The sequence below is a fragment of the Oncorhynchus clarkii genome, chromosome 19 (assembly GCF_045791955.1).
Source record: "Oncorhynchus clarkii lewisi isolate Uvic-CL-2024 chromosome 19, UVic_Ocla_1.0, whole genome shotgun sequence".
Taxonomy (NCBI): Eukaryota; Metazoa; Chordata; class Actinopteri; order Salmoniformes; family Salmonidae; genus Oncorhynchus; species Oncorhynchus clarkii.
In genome coordinates this window covers 58720597-58735938 of record NC_092165.1, presented here as the reverse complement: position 1 = coordinate 58735938, position 15342 = coordinate 58720597, and the positions used below count along the sequence as shown (strand labels likewise).

Below are 15342 nucleotides of genomic sequence, written 5' to 3'. Positions count from 1 at the left end.
ACCAGCTAGAAACTAGCACCACACTAGAAACTAGCACCACACTGGAAACAAGCACCACACTAGAAAATAGCACCACACTAGAAACTAGCACCACACTAGAAACTAGTACCACACTAGAAACCAGCCATAAACTAGCACCACACTAAAAACTAGCACCACACTGGAAACAAGCACCACACTAGAAACTAGCAACACACTAGAAACTAGCACCTCACTAGAAAATAGCACTACACTAGAAACTAGCACCAAACTCAAAACTAGCACCACACTGGAAACTAGCACCACACTAGAAAATAGCACCACACTGGAAACAAGCATCACACTAGAAACTAGCACCACACACTAGAAACTAGCACCACACTAGAAACTAGCACCACACTGGAAACAAGCACCACACTATAAACTAGCAACACACACTAGAAATTAGCACCACACTAGAAACTAGCACCACACTGGAAACAAGCACCACACTAGAAACTAGCAACACACACTAGAAACTAGCACCACACTAGAAACTAGCACCACACTGGAAACAAGCACCACACTAGAAACTAGCAACACATACTAGAAAATAGCACCACACACAGAGGTTTGAAAACCATTCTCCAGATATTGTTAATGTTGATGTAGATGTTAAAACCTTGTAACACGTGAATGTTCATTCATTTTAATGAATGTTGTCATCAAGTACAATGTGTTGTACCTGTTAATCATGTCATGCTACTTATGTTAAAACATTTCTATAGGTTTTTGGACACTTGTTTGTAAATGAGCGTTAGTAATAAGCTCTATTTCTGTTTTAAATAGCATCTATTTTTATGAGCCTCACCAAGCACCTTATGTTATGCATATGGCCTTGTCACATAATCACATCCTAGTCTGGGTTTAGAGGTCACTATGGCAACCACTCTGTTATGAAAGCTATTACAAGATACATTATGAAATATCTGGCAGGTGACTCTGAGTGACACTTGGGCTGGCACACCACACAATAGTTTGTTTTAGTCACTTCGCTCTACTGAACAATAGAAATGTATTTACTTTCTTATCCTGTGTCTTTTTTTTCCTATTAATGTATATTAAAAAAAATCAGCATTGTCAGAGAAACAGGCTTCCCTTTTCGGGACATGCCAAAAACTCATGCATCCCTTTTTAAATGCTGTGAGGACTATGAATAAAGTTAGCTTTTTGTATGGTTTTAAAGATTCGAAGATTGTGATTTTAACCTGTGACCAGCCCCAGCATACAGAGAAAATGTTAATTTATAAAATACATAAAACTGACATGACATAAATTGCAACAGAGGTCTGTTTGGGAGACGTGAGCTCTGGGTCTTAAAATCCTCTTTCCTCACAGCCTACAAGTTTTTAAATTGTTTTTATTTCACCTTTATCTAACCAGGTAGGCCAGTTGAGAACAAGTTCTCATTTACAACTGGGACCTGGCCAAGTTAAAGCAAAGCAGTGCGACAAAAACAACAACACAGTCAATAACACATAGAAAAATATCTATGTACAGTGTGTACAAATGTAGAAGATTAGGGAGGTAAAGGCAATAAATAGACCATAAAGGCAAAATAATTACAATTTAGCATTAACACTGGAGTGACAGATGTGCAGATGATAATGTGCAAGTAGAGATACTGTGCAAAAGTGCAAATGTAATACATTAATAGGAAAGAAAAGCGCAGGATAAGAAAAATAAATACAGCCTAAGACTTAAGCACTGATTTATTCACCTGTGCCTTATCTCCCTTATTTAAAAAAAAATATGTATATATTCAACCTTTATTTAACTAGGCAAGTCAGTTAAGAAAAATTCTTATTTACAATGACACATACAGTATACAGACAATACCCAATATACCCACACTACCCCAGCGCACCCAATTGGAGAGAAACCATAACAATGCACACTTTTTTTGGTTTATGTACTTTATCAACTCATTTTTCCTCCCCGAATTGGTAGTTACAGTCTTGTCCCATCGCTGCGACTCCCATACGGACTCGTAAAAAAAAAAAAAAAAAAATGACTAAAGTCCTTGAGTGTGTTACCTTTAATAGCACAAACGAATGCTGCATTAATCCGTTTAATTTAAACGACATGTAACAAATCTGATAGAAACGGAATTGTTGGTAGGCTACTTGGTGTCCATGGGGAAAGGAGAACACAGTAGGGAGCTCACATCATCACATAGGTACTGTTCAATAGGTCCCTACATATTGACCGCTACATATTTCTATGTGGAAATCAAATGTCGCGGACCAGACTTGAAGCACATCTACAAAAAAAGCAGAGTGCACTCTCCACTTTCCTCCGATTATTTATTTAGCAAACTACTAAAGAAGTCATCCCGACAGACAGAAGCAAAAAGTATTGGCAGAAATGTTGTAGCAGCCCACACCTAAACATTAGGGAAAAGGGAATGTGTCTTCCGCATATAACCCAACCCCTCTGAATCAGAGAGGTGCAGGGGGCTGCCATAATCGACATCCACGTATTCGATTAGCAATCTGATATGCTGTATATGGGATGCAAATGAGATGATTTTTCAGTCTGATCAACTGTAGCCTACCGATGCGCCCTGTCTCATTTGGCCAGGGGAAAGGAAGTGCTAACATTATGTATTTATAACTTAAGCCAATGTATTTGTGTTAAAATAAATTACATTTGGTTTATATTCAAACTTCGGTTGGCTAAGCTACTTAGGCCTTTTCACTCCAAAATTATTGACTGGAATGAATCAGTCAACAAATAGTGTTTTTAATTACAGATGCATAGGACTACACAATGCAATCCTGCATAAAGCAAGCTCAGCCATGTTAGTTAAATTGTCTAATCACAGTTGTCTCTGTGTCTGTGTAATGGAAAACTCCCCTGTTAGTTTAGTTTTAAAATAAAATTAATATGAACAAGTACAAGATTCGAGCATTTTGACAGGGCCAGATGTTTTTCCAGGAGTTTTTTTTTATAGTATGTGACCTTGAAAGAAAATCTCTGGTCCGATCATCTTAGCCCATATAAAACCATTTTAGAACTGAATAATCACTATGTCATACCCTACACAGGGTTTACATAGTAGCAGCTGGAAGTAGGGGTGCTGAGGGTGCTGCAGAACCCTCTTAAAAAAATATGTAAAATATGTTTTAAAAAATACAGAGAGAGAGAGAGAGAGAGAGAGAGAGAGAGAGAGAGAGAGAGAGAGAGAGAGAGAGAGAGAGAGAGAGAGAGAGAGAGAGAGATTCACCCTACTAGAATCTGAAGTGAAATGTCTACTGTTTGCTGATGATCTGGTGCTTCTGTCACCAACCAAGGAGGGCCTACAGCAGCACCTAGATCTTCTGCACAGACTCTGTCAGACCTGGGCCCTGACAATAAATCTCAGTCAGACAATAATAATGGTGTTCCAAAAAAGGTACAGTTCCCAGGACCACAAATACAAATTCCATCTAGACACCGTTGCCCTAGAACACACAAAAACGATACATACCTCAGCCTAAATCTCTCTTTCGTATCGCCTGAGATCCCCAAAGATTGGAAAGCTGCCCTCTCTTCAAAAGGGAGACACCTTAGACCCAAACTGTTATAGACCCGTATCCATCCTGCCCTGCCTTTCTAAAATCTTTGAAAGCCAAGTTAATAAACAGATCACTGACCATTTCGAATCCCAACGTACCTTCTCCACTATGCAATCTGGTTTCTGAGCTGGTCATGGGTGCACCTCAGCCACGGTCAAGGTCCTAAACGATATCATAACCGCCATCGATAAAAGACAGTACTGTGCAGCCGTCTTCATCGACCTGGCCAAGGCTTTCGACTCTGTCAATCACCGCATTCTTATCGGCAGACGCAGCCTTGGCATCTCAAATGACTGTCTCGCCTGGTTCACCAACTACTTCTCAGATAGAGTTCAGTGTGTCAAATCGGAGGGCCTGTTGTCCGGACCTTTGGCAGTCTCTATGGGGGTCCCACAGGGCTAAATTCTCGGGCCGACTCTTTTCTCTGTACATATCAATGATGTCGCTCTTGTTGCTGGTCCACCTCTACGCAGACGACACCATTCTGTATATATCTGGCCCTTCTTTGGTCACTGTGTTAGCAAACCTCCAAACGAGCTTCAATGCCATACAACACACCTTCCGTGGCCTCCAACTGCTTTTAAATGCTAGTAAAACTAAGTGCATGCTCTTCAACCGTTGCTTCCCGCACCCTCCCGCCCGACTAGCATCACTACTCTGGACGGTTCTGACCTAGAATATGTGGACAACTACAAATACCTAGGTGTCTGGCTAGACTGTAAACTCTCCTTCCAGACTCACATTAAGCATCTCCAATCCAAAATTAAATCTAGAATCGGCTTCCTATTTTGCAACAAAGCCTCCTTCACTCATGCTGCTAAACATACCCTCGTAAAACTGACTATTCTACCGATCCTTGATTTCGGCGATGTCATTTACAAAATAGCCCCCAACACTCAGCAAACTGGATGTAGTCTATCACAGCGCCATCCGTTTTATCACCAAAGCCCCATATACTACCCACCACTGCGACCTCTATGCTCTCGTTGGCTGGCCGTCACAACATATCCGTCGCCAAACCCCGCCTTTTCTCAGCTCACTGGTCACCATAGCAACACCCACCCGTAGCATGCGCTCCAGCAGGTATATCTCACTGGTCACCCCCAAAGCCAATTCTTCCTTTGGCCGCCATTCCTTCCAGTTCTCTGCTGCCAATGACTGGAACGAATTGACTGGAACGAAGCTGGAGTCTTATATCTCCCTCTCTAACTTTAAGCTGTCAGAGCAGCTGTACCTGTACACAGATCACTGTACCTGTACACAGCCCATCTGTAAATAGCACACTGCAGTTGTACCTCATCCCCATATTATATACCTTCATGCTCTTTTGCACCCCATTATCTCTACTTGCACATCATCATCTGCACATATATCACTCCAGTATTAATGCTAAGTTGTAATTATTTTTGCCTCTCTATGGCCTATTTATTGCCTTACCTACTCTTCTACATTTACACACACTGTACATAGATTTTATTTTGTGTTATTGACTGTACATTTGTTTATGTGTAACTTTGTGTTGTTTTTGTTGCACTGCTTCGCTTCATCTTGGCCAGGGCACAGTTGTAAATGAGAAATTGTTCTCAACTGGCCTACCTGGTTAAATAAAGGCAAAATCAAATTTGAAAAAACATCAGCGCCACAGGTAATTTCCACAATGCTGTGAATGATCTGAGAGACAAGGAACATAAAATTTGACATACCAATTAGGATCTGGCTAAAAAATACTTGAATCAGTTATAGAACCCATTGCCCTTTATGGTTGCGAGATCTGGGGTCCGCTCACCAACCAAGAATTCATAAAATGGGACAAACACCAAATTGAGACTCTGCATGCAGAATTTTGCAAAAATGTTCTAGTAGAAGTAGAAAGTAACTTTCTACTAAGGCATCTATACTTTTACTCAAGTAGTATTTTACTCAGTAACTTTCTACTAAGGCATCTATACTTTTACTCAAGTAGTATTTTACTCAGTAACTTTCTACTAAGGCATCTATACTTTTACTCAAGTAGTATTTTACTCAGTAACTTTCTACTAAGGCATCTATACTTTTACTCAAGTAGTATTTTACTCAGTAACTTTCTACTAAGGCATCTATACTTTTACTCAAGTAGTATTTTACTCAGTAACTTTCTACTAAGGCATCTATACTTTTACTCAAGTAGTATTTTACTCAGTAACTTTCTACTAAGGCATCTATACTTTTACTCAAGTAGTATTTTACTCAGTAACTTTCTACTAAGGCATCTATACTTTTACTCAAGTATGACAATAGGGTATTTTTCCCACCACTGCTTCTGAGTATAATGCATGCCATGGTGTTGAGTAGCTCCACTGTTTTCAAGGGCTCTATTGCTTCAATCCACTGTCAGAACATTGTGTACACTGCCTGCATTTGTGACCTTATACCTTATTCAACTTTTTTTACTTCAACCACATTTTTTGATGCTGACTCAAACTATTCTTGAACCGCCCTCATACTGACATTCAGTGGGAATCAACCACTCTGTTATGAAAGGTATTACAGTATACATTATGAAATGTCTGACAGGTGTGTCATCAGGGTGACTCTGAGTGACACTTGGGCTGTCACACCACACAAATAGTTTGTTCTAGTCACTTCGCTCTACTGAACAATAGGAATTGTATTTACTTTCCTATCCTGTGTTTGTTTCCTATTAGTTTATTCAGTTTGCTCAGCATCCTCAGAGAAACAGGCTTCCCTCTTCGGGACACGCCAAAACTCATGCATCACCTGCTAAATGCTGTGAGGACTATGAATGAAGTTAGCTTTTTGTATGGTTTTAAAGATTCGAAGATTGTGATTTTAACCTGTGACCAGCCCCAGCATACAGAGAAAACACAGAGCACTTTATGACATGACATAAAATAAATTGCAACAGAGGTCTGTTTGGGAGACGTGAGCTCTGGGTCTTAAAATCCTCTTTCCTCACAGCCTACGAGTTTTTAAATTGTTTTTATTTCACCTTTATCTAACCAGATAGGCCAGTTGAGAACAAGTTCTCATTTACAACAAATCCTCCTTCCTCACAACCTAAGAGTTAAGCACTGATTTACTCCCCCTTATATCTCAGACACATACAGTATTTCAATCAATCAATCAGTTATATGTCTAGACTTAATTAAGTCAATTCACTTTTTTTTTGCCTACCTGTATACAGTATATTGTTTTGATCCTATCTGTAAATAAAGCATCTGCACCTCAATTAAAAGGGTTGTCTGACTCGGTTCAGGAAAAAGACCTTGAGACTACATGCTCCTTTTTTTTCATAACACATTGGAATTGATCCTACAATGCTAAACATTTTACATATTTACAATGCTACAAACTGAACATACAGTTTTTATGTTTAGGGTTGTGATTGGTTAATGTTCAGCCCTGGTTTGTTTTAGGTTTAGGGTTGTCATTGCTTAATGTTCAGGCCCTGTTTGTTTTAGGTTTAAGGCTGTGATTGGTTAATGTTCAGCCCCTGTGTAATTTTAGGTTTAAGGCTGTGATTGGTTAATGTTCAGCCCTTGTTTATTTTAGGCTTAAGGCTGTGATTGGTTCATGTTCATCCCCATGGTTTCCATGTGTTTGATGCTATTCCATTTGCTCCGTTCCAGCCACTATTATGAGCCCTCCTCCCTCAGCAGCCTCCACTGCTTGACATAATAGAATCTCATGTAGACAGATGTAGACTCCTCTGACGGTGCAACAGGGAGGTTGCATTTCGCTCGTAAAATTATGTTGCGTCGACACTTTCTCTATTATTAGTTCTAGTTTAAAGTTGTAAATTGGTTGCCTGGTGGTCCAATCTGTTTGTCCTGTACAACAGATTGGCCTCAATCTCACACTCCCCTCTTCATTTATTTGGATAGTGAAGCTAAAACCTTTCATTTGGCTCTATAATCCAGCATTTTTGATTTCAGATCAAATGTTTCATATGAGGCGACAGAACAGAATGTCACCTTTTATTTGAGGGTATTTTCATACATATTTGTTTTACAGTTTAGAAATGAAAGCATTTTATGTATCCAGGCACCCCATTTGAAGGTGTAATAAGTATTTCGACAAATTGTCCCATATTCCATGCAATGACTACATGAAGCTGTAGTAGTTGTTTCTTTGCAGCAATTCGACCATGAAGGCCTGATTAACGCAGTCTCCTCTGACAAGTTGATGTTGAAATGTGTCCATATTAAGGCAAGAACAGCTCAAATAAGCAAAGAGAAACAACCGTCCATTATTACATTAAGACATGAAGGTTAGTCAAATACAGTACATTTCAAGAACTTTGAACGTTTCTTCAAATGCAATCGCACAAACCATAAAGCGCAATGATGAAACTGACTCTTATGAGGACCGCCACAGGAAAGAAAAGACCCAGAGTTACCCCTGCTGCAGAGGATAAGTTCAAAAAAAATGAGTAGGTGTGTCCAAACCTTTGACTGGTACTGTAGGTTTTTTTCCACCATGAAAACATTTTGCACACAGCTTGAATATTTCACATCATACCTGTTAAACCTCATTTGTGACGCTGACACTCCCAAGATGCTTTTCCACCTTGGTTTGCCACACCCAAAATATACATGATTTCCCCTCATACTGACACTGTCACTTTTCTTTGACAACGCAGTGGGAATAGACAGGTAAGCATATCTCAATATACAATAACAACTAATAATAATATATTATTATTATATTTAAGTAACTATAACATTGGAAATTAAAAATGTTTTATTGTATTTTACTGACGTTTAGGATTTCATATTTTTGCTGTAGCACACACACATGGAAATGTGTGTGCTTTTCTGTGATTTTTAGTGGTCTTCCAAAAGATTTGTTTTAGAATTTCACAAGAATCTGATTTATATAAAATGCCATTCTTAGTATGCTTCTCATTTCAGGAAAGGCAAGGTTCTATTACTGCACAATGTTGGGAATCCTGACTTAAAATACACTTATTTATTTGGACAGTGAAGCTAAAACTTTTCATTTGGCAGTATATTGAAGCATTATGAATTTCCGATCAAATGTTTCATTTAAAAAGAGATGTTGTATTGTCACATAAACCAGATAGGTGCAGTGAAATGTGTTGTTTTCCAGTGCCCCTGGAGAAAATGAGAGTTAAATACCTTGCTTTAGGGCACATCAACAGATTTTTCCCCATGACGGCTCGGATATTTAAACCAGCAACCTTTCAGTTACTGACCCAACTCTCTAACCGCTAGACTACCTGCTGCCTGTATGAGGTACGAGGCAACAGAACAGAATGTCACCTTTAAATTTTCATAACGTTTAGAAATTAACATACTTTATGTATTAGGCCCCCCATTTGAAGGTGTCATAAGTATTTGGACAAATTAACTTATAGTGTATTAAAAACCCATAAAAGTCTAAGGCTTTCAGAATTTGAATTGTTTTAAGATGGTTGTACCATGTATACTTTATTTGATTGTTAAACATTGAATTTGGTCTTGCTGCTCATACAAAAGCATTGAATATTATACAGTATTCGTACACATTCAAAGGCAAAGCAGATTGTAAAAAAACCTATAAAAAGGAAGTTTGTTCTGAAGTATCTGTCCTATATCTGAGAGATAAAAGAAAGGTCAGGAAATATATATATATATTTATATTTACCCATATTTAACCAATGTTTTTGGCATGAAACTACTTCCATATATACTTCCATATATACTTCCATACATGTTTTTAATTGGTACCAGGCTACGTTCAGACAAGAATTGTGATGCTTGTGGGCGTCTTAGAACAAAACAACTGACATGTACGTGAGAGTCTCACCTTTCGATGGTGGGGTCATATTAGTGAGCTGGTCGGATGCTACAGACAGAAGTTGGCAGATAAGAGGTACCGACTTCAAGCAAGTCCTGTGACCCTTGTGGGGGGAGGGTCGTAGAGAAAATAGGAGAACATAAACATCAAAAGAAGTATTTTTTTTTAAATCCCACATTTATGATTAGATGTTTCAAAATGTACTGTTTTTGTTTTTCATGTTTTGAACAGATATTTTGATCAATTTCATCCACAGCAACTTGTTATGAATATTTGTTTGTTATTCATTCAAAGTGTTGTGTTTCTGTGGTACTCAGGTGCTGAAAGATTGGTGATTGAGCTAACCTTAAATATGGGGTCTCCCTATCTATATATTTTCAGGGTACATACATCTACCTCTGTGTAAAATTTGGTGATTTTATCATAAAGTTGACTATTGACTCCAGATTTTTAGTTTAGCCTCGCACCACTAGTATACAAAAGATAGACTATTTTTTTTTATTCCCACATATTATTGGGAATTGGGAAAGAGTAGCTAGTCAGTTGCACAACTGAAATGTGCATTCAATTGAAATGTGTCTTCCACATTTAACCCAACCCCTCTGAATCAGAGAGGTGCAGGGGGCTGCCATAATCGACATCCATGGCGCCTGGTGAACAGTGGGTTAAATACCTTGCACAGGGACAGAATGACAGATTTTTACATTGCCAGTAACTAGTTGCTTGACAAAATCTTAAAATTTCAGAAGGATCAAATAGAGAGCTTTGAAATGATTAAACGTTTTACCCCCTTGGGGTCAAAATGTACCCCCCTTGCTGCCGTTAGGGTTAATACACTATAAGTGTATTTGTCCAAATACTTGACACCTTCAAATGGGGGGACAAGATGCATAAAATGCTTTCATTTCTAAACAGTTAAACAGATATGTACGAAAATACCCTCAAATAACAGGTGACATTCTGTACTGTCACCTCATATAAAACATTTGGTCTCTAATCTAAAATGCTGGAGTACAGAGACAAATTAAATGTTTTATCTTGACTGTCCAAATAAATATGGTGTGTTTGAACTGGAATTCATCTTTAAATATTTCACTTGATTTTCATTTGACATCAAAACATAATTTCTTGCGAAGGTCTGTGAATTATAACCACGATCTGTATGGGTGTGTATCTCAAGTCAGTATTTGGACTTTACACATAAACATTTGGTTTCTTACCTAATTAACAGATTATGCATATCTACAATATATGATTCATTTAATTGATAGAATTTCACTTATTTTCCTTTAATTATATGCCCAAATATTTTATCGTTTTTTTATAATTTCCAAATCGATTTGACAACCAACAGTGTTTGCCGGTGCTATTGTACCTTCTTCTGAGGATGTTCTGCATTATCTGTAATATGCTTTTAAACACCAAAGGTTTCCATTTATGGGAAGGTGAGCCATACCCAATCTGATGATGGGATGCCTCACTACTTCAATATGGGCCCTACTACTCTCAGCTATCGGATTTGGTAAGTTCATTTGACAGACAAAGAAATCCCAACCTTGGCCCTCCTGTGGATACGGTATATAAGTGCAGTGTTAGGAATATTATGAATAAATGAATAAACAATATCCTAATTTTAAATAGAACTGTAACTAAGTAAACTTATACTCTGTTTTATTATATCTGATTAACAATATGAGTTCATAAGTGAGGGATTGTGGAGCCTGAAACAGGGGGTAATTACATTTAAATAAATACCGTTCCAGCCAGGTTGGAGGAGATTAGGAGTGAGGGTTTTTAAGTAAGCAGAAAAGGTCTTTAAACTATGGTTGAACCGACGAAACTTAGCTCTGGGGTGTTTTAGATAAGGCAGTGAGTGCATTCCTAGGTTTTCTATTAATTAGAACTGTCAGCTAAGTGGTGATCGATAATGGTGAGGGGTCAAAAGTTAATTTAGTTGTGTTGTGTGTCCTGTGTATGTGCTAGTGGGTCAGAATGAACATTGAATGAACTTTTAAAATTCCTTTGTCTCGGTCGAGAGGAGGAGATTCATTCCAGAAGCAATGAAATGACGTCATGTTATTGTATATAAACTGTTGCTCGTGGTAACGTGGCAGCGCGCTCCGAGAATAAATACTTTTATCTATTATTGATAAGACTGGTCTCCGTCTATTTTATGCAAACAAGAATCTTACAAATTCTCATAAAATAGATTAGGGGAATTCAATTAATGAAAACATATTGGAATAATTAAAATACAGTAACAGCAGTCCCCAGGTTTTTTTTATATGCAAAATAATAAATTAAACAGGGGATGTTGACGCCAGTCTGTGTGTTCAGTACCTGGTAGGTTTTAATTTAAACCATCCATAGTTAAACACAACAAGTTGTTTGATATTTAATAAAAGAAATCAATTGACACCTCAGCTTATTACATCTAACAAATGCTGATAATAGATTAAATAAGAAACCCAAGATATAACTTTTATAGATTATTGGTTCTGTCAATAAAGATATTCAACTGATAATTCAATGTTGAATGTTTCTTTCCTTCTTATCTATTTCAGGCAGCATAGCTACACTGATCTCTGCAGAGGTATGTTGTCTCCCAATGCCAGATCATTTCACGCTCATATAATGGTAGATTAACATAGTGTAAAGAAATAGCTCTATTCTCAGTGTATTGACATGCGATGTTGTAGTCTGTATTAAGGAATAAGGTATCATTATTATTATTATAAAAATATAATTTGTCTTAATTATTGCTTGCACTATTTATATCCCAACAATATTATGGGCTATATGGTTGTGTTTTTCAGAGTAATGTAACACAAATGAACGGTAGGTCATTTATTAAATATAATTTCAACAAAAATCTGTATTAAGTAGCTACTATGATGTGAATAAACTGATATTTTTTAATTAGATAACAACCAATAAATTGGTTAAAAGCTACAATTGAATAACATTAAAATGTTGTCATTTAGCAGACACTCTTATCCAGAGTAACTTACAGGAGCAATTAGGGTTAAGTGCCTTGCTCAAGGACAGATACAGTTTTTTCACCTAGTCGGCTCAGAGATTCAAACCAGCAACCTTTTTGTTTACTTGCCCAATGCTCTTAACCGCTAGAATACCTTCCGCCCAACAACAAAGCATTCATTAATCCAAATGACAATGACTCATGACTCAGTGATATTCCACAACTACCATTTGTCATTGATTACTTATGTCACTTTTCCTCTGCTACTTGTCAAAATCTTAGAGCCACATCAGTGGAGCCCGGAAAACAGGTTAGTGTTCACAAGCATGTAGCTACACTCGCATCTGCTAACCATCAAATTTGATTTGAGTTATTGAGCGTTATTGTCGCTGTTTTTTTGTTGTGGTAAATTCTATGCCATAGTGGCTTTGACCTATATGGACAAAATTAAGCCTGTTATTTCAATTTTTTTCTGGAACAGAATGACGAACAATGCCTCACAAGGGGCCTGCAATTCAACAACACTGAATCAGGGCATTTCCAGGGTAAGTCTGTCCGGGTAGAGATGAGGTAGACATTAACAACAAAAAAAATGAAGGATGAGTGTTATTGGAATCTAGCTTTTAAAGCATTGCTACAAGTATCAATTTTTTTTTATGACAGAAGCTTCATAAAACGTAGGCCTATGTAATAGGCAGTAATATCAGCACAACCAATCAGAACCGTTAAAACATCAGCAACATGGTCCTATTTGTTGTTCGATAGTGCCCTCTGGTGGCAAACCAATTAATAGCACCTACACCTATTATTTGTAAATATTCATGCACAAAAAAAATGGTTATCTGTTACATTTGTTCTCTGTACAAATGTATTAACGTATCTGTCTTCCTATTTAGATTTCTAAAGCTGTAGACACCCTGACTAACCAACTGTCCTGTGAGGGAGGGAACAACCAAAGCTTTCCTGAAGAGAAGTTCAGCGTGCTGCAACAAGACCTCAGAATGATTATGAAATTGGCCTTAAAAGTCTTCCTTCATTTGGTACTTAATCTTTTCATACTAAGACCTCACTCGCACATTTTACTAAACTAAGAATCATATTAGTATTAACTAAGAATCCCTATGGCATCTGCTTGGCCTCCGACCACATGTCACTACAGAGGGTAGTGAGTACAGCCCAGTACATCACTGGGATTAAGTTTCCTGCCATCCAGGACCTATATAATAGGTGGTGTCAAAGGAAGGCCCCAAAAAATAGGTCAAAGACTCCAGCCACCCTAGTCGTAGACTGTTCTCTCTGCTACCGCACAGCAAGCGGTAATGGAGCTCCAAGTCTAGGACCAAAAAGCTCCTTAACAGCTTCTACCCTCAAGCTATAAGACTCCTGAACAGCTAATCAAATGGCTACCCAGACTATTTGCGTTGTCCCGCTCCCCCCACCCCCTCTTTTACACTGCTGCTTCTCTCTGTTTATTATCTATGCATAGTCACTTTAACTCTACCTACATGTACATATTACCTCAATTACCTCGACGAACCTGTGCCCCCGCACATTGACTCTGTACCAGTACCCCCTGTATATAGCCTCCACATTGACTCTGTACCAGTACCCCCTGTATATAGCCTCCACATTGACTCTGTACCGGTACCCCCTGTATATAGCCTCCACATTGACTCTGTACCGATACCCCCTGTATATAGCCTCCACATTGACTCTGTGCCGGTACCCCCTGTATATAGCCTCCACATTGACTCTGTACCGGTACCCCCTGTATATAGCCTCCACATTGACTCTGTACCAGTACCCCCTGTATATAGCCTCCACATTGACTCTGTACCGGTACCCCCTGTATATAGCCTCCACATTGACTCTGTACCGGTACCCCCTGTATATAGCCTCCACATTGACTCTGTACCAGTACCCCCTGTATATAGCCTCCACATTGACTCTGTACCGGTACCCCCTGTATATAGCCTGTTATTTTACTGCTGCTATTTCATTATTTGTTATTTGTTATTTTTTACTTAATACTTTTTTCTTAAAACTGCATTGTTGGTTAAGGCCTTTAAGGGCTTGTAAGTAAGAATTTCACTGTAAGGTCTACCTACACCTGTTGCATTCGTCCCATGTGACTAATACAATTTGATTTGATTTCACGCTCACACCTGGTCATGAATTAAAATCAACATGGACGATGTTTGATTTTCAGAAAGTGTAAACAATGGAAACTGTCCAATTGATTTCAGGGCACCAATGAATCAAAGTCTGAGGTCCTGGATGTCTTTGGAGCTTTGAACAGTCTAAACAGCGATAACGATCAAAATGTGCAATTCATGCGCCTGTGGTTCAACGTCCAGCTGGTACCTCTTTTACCCCACATTACCGGAGACTTCCTGTCCCTGTTGAGCACAAGAGACTTCAGCTGCAGCTCCTATCAGGCACTGTGCGTTGACAATCATTCTGATTCCCATATTACTAAGGAAATTGTCCTCTTCTATGTTGTTTCATCTCAAATCTTTTCTATTTAAGGGTCCTGGGATTGAGTGGTGAACTGGTATCCATTAATGAAGAGCAGAAACAATTGATCTACACTCACTTTATCCGTCTTTTCCTGTTCAGAAAGGGATCATCAGGTATTTCACATTTTAAGAATAGCAGAATTTGGAAATAGCACTGACATGTAAGATTTAATTGTGTTGTCAAATAATGAATTCAGAAAGTAAAGTGATGTTTTAATTGCAGATCCTGGATGCTTGGGAAATGTAAATGAAAGTGCAGACTGGTTGTTGAAAAACTTTGGAAACTTTTCAAGCATTGCTGATTTAAAGGATCTGTATGAACTAAACCAGCATTTCTCTGCGGTGAGTATTTCATAATCTCATGAGGCACTGACGATGAAAATCATGGCAAAAGATAAATCCATGATTAACACATGTTGTTGTTTTTTTTTAGCTGGAGGTTTTGAAAATCCTTTCACCAAAC

The 15342-nt window shown here is 38.3% G+C and overlaps 1 protein-coding gene across 1 annotated transcript in view; it reads left to right on the top strand.

Moving 5' to 3' along the window:
- The first annotated feature begins 14693 nt into the window (after positions 1-14693).
- Positions 14694-15342, top strand: part of LOC139374536 (uncharacterized) — a 40412-nt gene continuing 39763 nt past the window's right edge. Inside the window, exon 1 of the mRNA XM_071115528.1 lies at positions 14694-14803. Within this exon, the coding sequence (XP_070971629.1) occupies positions 14694-14803 (110 nt within the window). The remainder of the gene's footprint in view (positions 14804-15342) is intronic.